Consider the following 11,439-nt stretch of genomic DNA (forward strand, 5'->3'; position numbering starts at 1 on the left):
TTTTCAAGCAAACTTGTAACGAAATTATCATTTTGAATTTGACACTTCTGTCGTATACTTCTAGTGATTTTTTGCAAAGAAAGTTGGGTTGGTACCAAGGATTTTATACAAATTGTTTATTTTATTGTATAAAATCCTTGGGTTGGTATTGCTTTTTTTTTACAACCCCTGAAAATAAATACAACCTAGACTGCGTCGATTGCATAAAGTCGGCGACTGCGAAATCATGGCCAATCCAAATGGTCCACAATTTTCCTTCCTTGCCACTTAATGCCAGGATCAAGAAACGAAGACAACGACCCACACACACATACACACCCCCCATGCCCTCCTTTCCCCTCCCCTCCCGCGCTAGCCTAAGGGCCACCTTAACAAAGCGCATCCCAGGCTGCATAGCCGCACTGCCCTACCCAACCATNATTTTGCTTGACATTCGTTCTGCTCTACGGCAGTCTTTGCAAGATATCAATATGGAAGTACAGAGCCTTCATAAACGATTACAAACCACGTAACTAGTGATTTTATTTGGAACAGTAATTTTATTTCCTTTGTATTGGTTATCAAATTTCGGTAAAATTAAATATTTTTAAAATATTAAAATCAAGATTACATTGGAACGCAACGTTCTGTTTCAGGGGCTGTTTTAATTTTTTACCAGATTCTATTCAACTAATCAGTGATCGCATTATCTCGTCGTGTCTTGCGGCCGCGTCCATTCCTCCTCAGACAAACACAAACGACCTAGACATCAACTCTTCGACCCGAGGTGACCACCCCAACAGTTCTACCATCCCCCGCCCCGCTAGACCATTTCAATTTCAGGTTTCAGGAACAACCAAATCCAAGAATGCATGAAAATACAAATTACAAAAACTTGTCCTCGCGGAGCTGCGACCGCAGCCCGCAGAGCAATCTCCGTGCTACCCTAACGTACCCACCCCGCACCAGTCCACCGGCTCGATGGCCGCGTGCATCCTTAGCTACGTTATATGTAGTGTGGATTAACCCTAAATTGTGGTTATTTTTGTATTTTTTGTCGAAAATATTCTACCTGCGATTATTTTGCTTACGTTATATAGGAAAGGATAACAGATAAAATTATCATGTGGAATTCTTGTCATTACGCTGAATCTTATTTGAAAAAATACAGATTTAAAAATAATTATAAATTTTATGTTTATGTTCTCAAAATTGTTATATTACATGTGACATGAAAACTTGTTAACCTTAACCCATGTTATCCATGTAGTTCAGAAAATACTTGACAAGAAAGCATTCAATACTAAAAAGAATGGACCAAACGCTCCAAATACCTCCCTAAACGCTGCTCTAACAGCGAATGTACTCGAATGTAGCGACTGTGTAGTTTCCATGGTCCATGGTAGTGACTGTCAAGTCAAAGTCAAGTCAAATTGTCACAGTTTTACAGTCTGTCAAAAAACTTGAAAAAGTTTGTTGTGAAGGAAATTGAAAAATGAAAATATTATGTATTTGAAGTGAATAGTGTAGTATTTCCAAACTATTTACAGAAAAGATATCATATAATAATTAAAATGGACCACATTTTTTCAATAGGCAAAAAACCAAATAAGACTATCCATGCCTACAAACAAAATATATTCAACAAGTAAGATTTCCAACATAATACCATCTGTAATTTTTAAATATTTAAATTTTAGGCTTGATAAATCTGTACTCTGTTCTATTTCCTGTACTAATGTTGTGGCATTTAGTACTGAGAGTAATATAGAGGAAACCAATTCCTTATTTTGGAGTTCAAACGTATATGTAGCAGATTTAAACAGTCCATGGCAAGTTCATAAGTAAGTATGTATATTTTTTTTACAGTTAATTGATTTTATTTGTTTTAGAATTTTGTGCAATTCTTCACCAGTGACAGTGCTACAATGGGACTTCACAGGTGAACTATTACTGATAGCAGATGAAAGTGGCTGTGTTCGAATTTACCGTACAAAGGACTATATATTAAATGATTGGACGTTGGTTCTACAAACTACATTGCAAGGAGAGCATATTTTGGCTGCTGCATTTTTCCATTCAGGCAAAAGGGTAGTTGCCTTTTATAAATTTTTCTATCGTTTACACTTATAGGTACATTATTTCTTTACAGATTTGTCTGAATTCAGAAAAGAAGGATTGCTCCTCATACATCGAAAAATTTCAACATGTGAAGTTTGCCTGTTCTGTGAAACAATTCGGAGGCAGACCTACCAGCGGCGCTCTCTTGTTAACGACTACCGGAATGTTGGCAGCGATTCTTCTACCCCAATACACAAGCCAAACCCCAATGTTACTCGCCACGGAGAGTTTGGGCCCTACTCGTATTTATGTCAAAACTGCAGATATATGTTACGGCAAAAGTAAGATCGATTATCAATTGGTTCACGAATGAAATGTTTCTGTATCTATAGCAGATGCATATATATGATACTTTCAGATGGACATTTTCTGTTGGCTGTGAGCAATGGAGATCCTTCGATGCCCATTCAGTGCTATAATGTCTCTGTTAAAAGAGTAGAAGACAAATGTGTCATTACCAGCCAATCATTACTTAGTTTTTTCTTATTTGAAGCCCCTAAAGAAGCTTTAAGTAAGTAAAATTCAATTTCCTTTTCATTTTAAATTTAAATCAAACAATTCATGTTGTATATTATGTTTAATGATAATCACGAGAATTTATTTTTTAGTGGATCAGTTATCGAAAGATAAATGTACAGTGAGTCATATCAAATGGATAATGAGGGAAGATGCAGACTCTTTGGTTGTGACGGCAAGTAGTGATAAAATGAGTTGTCTCCAAGTATGGGAGCTTAGGGAAAAAGCTTTACCTGTACATAAATCTTTGGGTAATTCTGAAAGCCCTCAGTTTTTTAACACAGTGGTAAGTTAAGCTGTACATGTCATAGTCAATTGAGTTGTTCATTAAGGGACTGACAAATTCTAATATTGGTATATTGGTGATAGCAGTATTAATGCAGATTATTGATATTGGTCATTAATATTAGCATATAGAAAAACAAAATATAACTTTTTGTTCAATATTTTTCTCTTAAAAATAACTTTTTTTGAAATACAAATAAGAAACTTACTTTCAATATTAATTTAAAATCAACGCCTTTTGAAAAATATCATTATTTTATTTATAAGGTAAAACCCATGAATATTGTGTTATACCGCACCTTTGATCTTCTCCCCTCACAGCGGCCAAAAACTGCCCCAAAAAGGGGTTAAATGTATATAAAACTTATTCCAGCCCACACCCATCTTCCAATGGCCAAGAACCAACCTCAAAATGGGTTACATGTGCATCTGATCTGTTCCAGCAACTGGTTCACCACTTTTTAATATAATTAGTGTGTGGTCCTTTTGTAAAAATATTAAATTTTTTTCAACTGATTTAACATAAAATAACATGTCATAAAGTCATCTGGAATCTGGAATCTGGAATTTTAGGGAGGGTAGCTTAAAAACCTACAGCACTTAGGCCCCATTGGGCCCCTTGTACTTCCTCCCGTTAGGAGATCAATCCACCCGAACCGCTAATCAACCTATTACAGAGAAAAAGGTGGTGACATTGCTCAGGGGATCTCTCTAATATAGGCTATAGAAGGCCAATGCTCTCCCAACACGGATTCTCTTGTTGACAAGTCACAAAGTCATAAAAAGCAATCTGTTTTGACAAAATTATTTCCCATTTAAATTTCACTCTCTGCCACTGCAATACTTCCATATGTTGGTTTTAAAAAGGTAACCATAGGCAACAAAAACAAGCGAGTTAAGGAAAGAAATATAGACAAGAGTTTAAAACTGGTTAAAAAATGTATAAATGAATAAATAGTGTTTATTTATTCAATTAAATTTTTTTTTCAGAATGGTATTCTATAGCTGCTAAAAACTGACCTTTCTTAAAGTTACATCCCGAATTTATCAAATTTATGTTTTTATTATATGATATTTTAAATTACGGGTGTGAAGTTATCTACATCCACATTTTCTAGTAGGACTAGAATCGATAAAGTCGTCGCCTCAAAAATTTTGTAAAAAAAAACATTGCTCCTTTATAATGTGTCTTCGACTGTTTTTATTTTAGCATATATCGATAGTAAATAAGTAATTATAATGACTAACGATTACAGATTCATTCGTCATCCCGTACGGGGGGATGAAATGGGGTGAATTTCATAAAAAAAATCATTGCTTNTCGCGGACAACACTATCTACTGTCTGTACAGAGACACACTCAAACCCATATGCAGTACGACATTGTCGATGACACCACGTTACCTAGAAGAGCCCAACGCCAAGTACCAGAAAGTGAACACGAAAATATTAAATATAGACATGTCATGGCTGGGTAACATGCTTTTAGTTGTTGACTCAGACGACAGTTTGCATTTGTTTAAGTTGCCCCCACAAATCGAAAGCTCAGCTCCTTTAAGTGTGCCATACTGTACGACTATTTTAGAATATTGTTTGGTTAGTGGTTTGGACTGGTTGGATTTATTATTGGTTCTCAGACCTGGAATGTTGGACGCTCTTTGTGACAGACTAACAGAGAGCTTTAATAGACAGCCCACTTCAGTGCAACAGTTCTTCTATGTACAATATTTGTGTGTAAAAACATCACTGTACAGGTAAATTTACAGTTTACTCAAATTAAACAAATGTATTATTAATACTTGCTTTGTAGATATATTTAATAATTAGTAAGTTGGTATTACAACTAAAAGTATCATAACTGCTTTTTTTTAATGACGTCAGACACTTAACTCGTCATAAGTCAAGTTCATAAATGTATTGCATATTTGAGTATGCCCGAGGACAACCATATAGTGCTGCTAATTTGCAGATTTTTCATCCAGTTCTAAAAAATTTTTGTGTCGAATTCGATTATTCGAAAATCGAATATTGTAGGTTTCTTACCCACGCAGACTTCTGAAAAGAACCATTTTCCATACTCTTCTAGGGCTTCTTTGTGATCCACGAAGTGGCAAAATGAGGGCATGTGGCCCCAGTTCAGGCTAGCTAATAGATATATTTTTGTTGAAATTTTCTCCCATTTTCTAAGGTAAATTTTCATTCAAAGAAACCTCATCAAAAAATCCGAAAATTTTCATTGCGAGAGGATACGCGAAGTATAATCCATGTTTGGATGAAGGTGGAAGCAAATGTCAGTGAAAACATTGTCATGATAAGTGCTTTTGAGCATGACTATAGCAGAATAAGTCCGAAAAATCGCGATGCGGTTTTATATTAGAGCTCGCGCACACCGTCACTGGGTTCAAAGTGTTCTTTCCATTAACAATCGGTCTTTTCATTTACAAAAAACCTACCTCCCATTTCCTAGTGTTGTGTTGTATGTGTGTTGCCGACTCCCAAAGGATTAACATTGCAATCTTCAGGGTAGAAAGAAGCCAGGTGCCACCCAGAGACATCGCAAGCTCGAGTATACTTCATTTACCAAGTGTTAGTTGAAAAACGTATGACGTATTCTTCTTATCATTTTCATTTTAGTTACAGTAGAGTCTAAGTTTTGTCCATCAACGTTAGTCAGGTATTACTTAAAGTCTAGTCACGTCAAATTAAACATAAATCGAACTGTTACTACATTGTTTTTTCACTATCGTTTGAACGCCCAAATCAACAGACAATTGTAGTGTATTTGCATGTCAGTGTTTATGCACCCAGTTCATTCATTTGTACCAATATTTTTTAATTATTCTAGTATACATTTTTTATACAAATTTCTTTTATAACTACACGGGGGTAAGAATGAGATAAGAGTGGTAGCAGGCGCNTTTCTTACCCACGCTGACTTCTGAAAAGAACCATTTTCCATACTCTTCTAGGGCTTCTTTGTGATCCACAAAGCGGCAAAATGAGGGCATGTGGCCCCAGGGATCCTTCTAGCTAATAGATATATTTTTGTTGAAATTTTCTCACATTTTCTAAGGTAAATTTTCATTCAAAGAAACCTCATCAAAAAATCTAAAATTTTCATTGTGAGAGGATACACGAAGTATAATCCATGTTTGGATGAAGGTGGAAGCAAATGTCAGTGAAAACATTGTCATGATAAGTGCTCTTGAGCATGCCTATAGCAGAATAAGTCCGAAAAATCGCGATGCGGTTTTATATTAGAGCTCGCGCACGCCGTCACTGGGTTCAAAGTGTTCTTTCCATTAACAATCGGTCTTTTCATTTACAAAAAACCTACCTCCCGTTTCCTAGTGTTGTGTTGTATGTGTGTTGCCGACTCCCAGAGACATCGCAAGCTCGAGTATACTTCATTCACCAAGTGTTGGTCGAAAAATGTATGACATATTCTTCTTATCATTTTAGTTACAGTAGAGTCTAAGTTTTGTCCATCAACATTAGTCAGGTATTACTTAAAGTCTAGTCATGTCAAATTAATATATATAAACATAAATCGAACTGTTATTACATTGTTTTTTCACTATCGTTTGAACGCCCAAATCAACAGACAATTGTAGTGTATTTGCATGTCAGTGTTTATGCACCCAGTTCATTCATTTGTACCAATATTTTTTAGTTATTCTAGTATACATTTTTTATACAAATTTCTTTTATAACTACACGGGGGTAAGAATGAGATAAGAGTCGTAGCAGGCGCAATCATCAAAATCAATCACAGAACGAAATTTAGAGACAGAACTTGTGTCGCAAAATTACATTCATATCTAACTCATACTCTTTTACATCCAGTGTTAACCAAACTCACTCCCAGCATCCCAAATCTGATTTTTCTGTTATTTAAATAGCAGATGGCACCCTAAATCTCTATTCTATTTTTTTAAAGTTCTATAAAAACATTTTAAAAAATACCCGCCACAACCAACAATAATAACATCAAAACGAATTTCATACTTGGCACTTTGGGTAGTTTTTGTTTGTCTGTTCTCTTCTGTCTGTCTCTTATGAAGAATTGTATAGCTGAAGAACTTCATTTAAGAATTCAAAATTATGTCCGTGACGAGTTCGACATTGAAATGTGTCAATATAAGAAGAGTTTTGTGAGAAGATTCATGATGCAGACCCAAGAAGGTCCGCTTACTAACTTATTTTCACTTGGACGTTGAATGATCGAATTCCGGGAGGGTCAGTTTTTTTTTTATTATTTTACATTCATTTATTGTAGTCATTCTGTGAAAAATGTTCATGTTCTCTGGACAGTTGTCTTTTGAAACTTTTTATACAAGGTATATCATAAAATCGAATTGCATTTCTAATCATGAGCGGAACAGATTTTTATTGAAAAATTATATATTTATCAACCAGACCGAGAAGGAGCATACTTCTCAGGGCCATATGCTACAGGCATGAGCAGAAAGTCGAGTCTGTGAATGCTAACTTACCTACCTTTCTAGTGCTCTTTTAAATGTTACACATTTGTTTTTAAAATGGTTAACTCTTGAAAATATGATTAAATTGTACAATAAATAAATATAGCATTGAAAGAGGTATCCTAATAGCTATTCATATAAGAAATATAAATCATAGTTCTTTACGGACAATTCTGGATTTTTATAGATGAGGCATTTAGTCCAATCAATAGGTAGAAGAGCTTACAAGAAATACCACCTGGAAACAAAAAATATGGTGATATAGAAAAAAAAATTCTAAGAAAGATAGTGTATTTTTCCTGTGGCGCATAAACGGCGAAGTTAACCTAAAAAGTTCATAAAAGTAAAAAAAAACGAGTTTTCGCTAATAAAAAAAACTTAAAACTCCAATCAAAAAAAGTTTTATGAGAAAGTTGTAGCTATTGAAAAAACCTATCGATTCGTATTTTTAAAGAAAAAATATTTAAGGAAAGAAATGAGCCCTGATTCGTTTCTCTACAACTATTTGTCGAGCAAGAAGAGCCGATTTTCGAGACAAAGTACCTTGTTTTCGAAAAATCGATATAACTCGAAAAATGTTTAATATTTTTTATTCTAAAAAAGTACTTTTTTTGTTTGCCGAGGGCTACATTTACAGCAAGTAACAAGTATCAAAACATTAATTTGCAGGAGATACGGCAACATAAAAAAAAGTCGATTTTTGACAGTTTTTTCGATATATCTCGAAAAGTAATATAGCAATTGATATATTTAAAAATACGAATCGTTAAATTTTTTTAATAGCTACAAATTTCTNCGATTTTTCGAAAAAAAGGTTATCTCAAAAATCGGCTCTTCTTGCTTGATGAATAGTCATAGAGAAACAAATCAGGGCTCATTTTTTTCCTTAAGAGTTGTACTTTCATGGTAAAAAAGAGTGATAACGATTTTATTCATTTCAAGTGTCCAAAGATGATTTTGAAAAAGTATAAATTTTTTGGTCGCGTCTTTCTTGAATATCCTTTTCGATTTTCATTTCTCGATAATGTCTGTTACAGGAATCGATTGCTGGCATTTTTACGCGAATTTAAAAAAAAAACGTTGCTTTGCTCTACGACCTCCTGGAGCCGAAATAATTTTGTTTTTCAAAAAATTCCACAGGCCGCTTTTTAAGTGCTACAACGTCCATTCTTACAGAGATTGAAGTTGAAGACTTATATTTTCAATAAAAAAATATTGTGGTTCATTTTAGCCACTTCTACATTTTTAATTGTGCGCCAAACCAAAGCATTCGAGCGCGGCGTGAACTGTAGCGGGCAACGGAGTGGGAGTAACCACAGATCAAGAAAAGACATTTTGATCTGTGGGAGTAACACCACTCAGCCGCTCCGAAAATTGAATTCGCGCGTTCAAAAGCGCTCTTACTTTCAAAATCTTCATTATCTCTACTTCTGGACTACGTACAAACGTATTTAATTTGGGGTATAGCTCGACGATATAAAACAAAATATGACGTTTACGACAGCCTCAAAAGCATAAATACAAAAACGGCTGCGCAACTAAAAAAATTTGTGCGCGATCGCGCATCCGCGCACCTTAAAGGGAACTTTGCTGCTAAGTGCTCAAAGTGGTACATTCAAGTAATTTTTCAATAATAAAAATAGAAAAGTCATCACCACCATGTAGCTTGTGGTGAGTGTGCTGGATATGATAATCCTAATTATGTGAGCAAAGTGAGTGAATATACAGGGTGTTTCTGAAAGAAGTGCGTTCCTTGAAAAAGTGCTAAATAGTTTGTGGTTTGCCTTGTATATACTTAATTAATTTATATAATATGATAATTTGCATTGTAATAATAGATATTAATTATATAATAATTTAATTATTATTGAGACTTTGTTTAATGATTATTCTACATTTAATATCGTAATATAATAAAAGTTTTCATTACTTACATTACATTTACGTTATCCACTAAACACATTCTTATTAACATTTACAAATGAAATTCAATTTTAATGTTTATCGTAAAATGTCGTTCAAACATAGATCTTCCTCTATTAAAGAAAAAATATAAACAAAGACAATGTAAAAATCCTTTCTTGTTTGTGTGTTATTAAAATTCTTTAAAATGTAATTTTCAAGAGTATTTATTAAAAAAAATTCACTTCAAACACAGGCATGGGACCCCCCTCCCCACTTGCACACATTTACAAACGTTTTGAACATTTTTGCTTCCGTATACTCTTGTACCGCGCAGACAGCGAAAAAAATTAGAGGAAAAAGCAGTGAGGCTCAGCAGTGAGGTAGTTTTAAAAAATATCTTCACATTTTTTGATTTTTAAACCTGATTAAAATTTCCTTTTAAACACATTGCTTATAGCTGTTTTACATTAACAATTTATTCATAAATAAATTGACGAAGTTCTTCATGAATTAATTCACAAATTTATTGGTAAACAGTGTGGTTTTACACTGTTACAAACTTTGTCAAGTTTTTTGACATATGAATCAGTTCTACCAATGAATCAAAGAAGCAAATAAATTTCAAAAATGTTTCCACTCATAATTGTAGTGATACAACAACGGTACCGTTCTGACACATATTATATAAATATTAGTTTTTGTAAGTAACAAATCAGTAAAAACAATGCAAAACTAGTACGACGCCACACAATTATTTACATATTCCAATAACATAACCTTATTCTGTTGGGTTGGTACTTCTGAACTTCACGAAGAAATTGACGAAAATTAGAACATGCTATGCTCTAATTCGTCAAGACAAGAACTTGATGAATAAATTCATGAAGTTATTTGACAGCAGATTTGGCGCATTACACTTGTCCAATTTCTTGATGAAGCGACTTCATGAATTAATTGATCAATAAATTGTCAATGTAAAACAGCTATACACATAATATTTACACAAAGAAAATATTTCTTTTGTAATTCATTGCGGCATAATATATTATTTCATCAGATATAACCATGACACATTTAATTGTCAACAAACAGTTAAAATACAATAAAATAACGTTTCTGCTCATATACGCAAAAATAATTTTTTCATTGTTGCTTTTGATGAGTTAAATGTGTGATAAAAATGTTAGCACTTATTTATTTCATGTAATAAACGTCTGTCTCTGTACAGAATTTGATAATTTCCCAAAAAGGAAAAGTTATCCAAATAATAATAAAAAACATCACAAAGAAACAACCAAAAATGAAAACTGTTGCATGCGTTTTAAACAAATCAGAATGTCTTCATGTGTTTTCACCATAAATTTTTTCTCGAAAATCAATCCTGCATGCTGGTATTGGTTACTTTTTGACTATTTCCTCAGAGAATAAAAGAAACCTCCCAAAAGTGCCCAAAATTGGTACACCCCACAAACAAATGACAGTGAATGTGAAACAAAAATATATTACAATTCTTTTTAGATTAAGTTTTCAAGGCCAGGCGAAAGCGAATGATCTCACACATTTCCTCATGCTGCACAGTATATCGACAGCTTTTAAAAGTTTGCTCAGGCCCAGCGAAATGAATAGCCATGAAAAAAGTCCAGCGGATTCATTAGCAAGTAAGTACACAGCTTGATAGTTGTGAAGTGAGAACGAAAAAATTAAAAATGAATACATTTTTTTAGCTGTGATTGCTGAAGGCCAGAGTGATGTTGACAAGGCTCTCATGCACCTGGAAGCTAAGGAATTCACAGTTGAAACTACAACATTACAGAGCCTGCAGCAGCTGATCCAGTGGGTCGCTGACTTGGCCTTAAACTTGTTGGTGAAGTTGCCTGACAGCAGACCTGTTACTGGAAAACCATACGAATTATTAAGGGACGTGAAGGCTTTGAATATGTTACGAGAAATGTTGGTCCTCATTCGAATATGGGGGCTACTGAGGCCTGCGTGTTTGCCGGTTTTTATCAAGTCTGATGCTAGCCTAGACGTGCTAGCTTTGGTGTTTAGATTACTAAGCCGATTGGTGCAGAATGTGAATGAACCGGATGATACGCTTATCGGTAAGTTTGGACCGGTTAGTTTTAGATCTGTTTATAAATTTTACACC

The 11,439-nt window shown here is 34.3% G+C and overlaps 1 protein-coding gene across 1 annotated transcript; it reads left to right on the forward strand.

Annotated features, from left to right (window-relative positions):
• Nucleotides 1-1,433: 1,433 nt before the first annotated feature.
• On the forward strand, nt 1,434-11,392 carry LOC108916162 (mediator of RNA polymerase II transcription subunit 16-like; the record flags this gene model as incomplete). The annotated part of the gene is made up of 9 exons (XM_023456787.1): nt 1,434-1,627; nt 1,680-1,823; nt 1,872-2,070; nt 2,132-2,381; nt 2,459-2,611; nt 2,709-2,902; nt 4,219-4,655; nt 10,809-10,948; nt 11,015-11,392. Coding segments are annotated over exons 1-9 (1,969 nt in total), but the record flags the coding sequence as incomplete, so codon positions are not given.
• Nucleotides 11,393-11,439: the final 47 nt, after the last annotated feature.

The sequence above is a fragment of the Anoplophora glabripennis genome, unplaced genomic scaffold, assembly GCF_000390285.2.
Source record: "Anoplophora glabripennis isolate ALB-LARVAE unplaced genomic scaffold, Agla_2.0 scaffold2705, whole genome shotgun sequence".
Lineage (NCBI taxonomy): Eukaryota > Metazoa > Arthropoda > Insecta > Coleoptera > Cerambycidae > Anoplophora > Anoplophora glabripennis.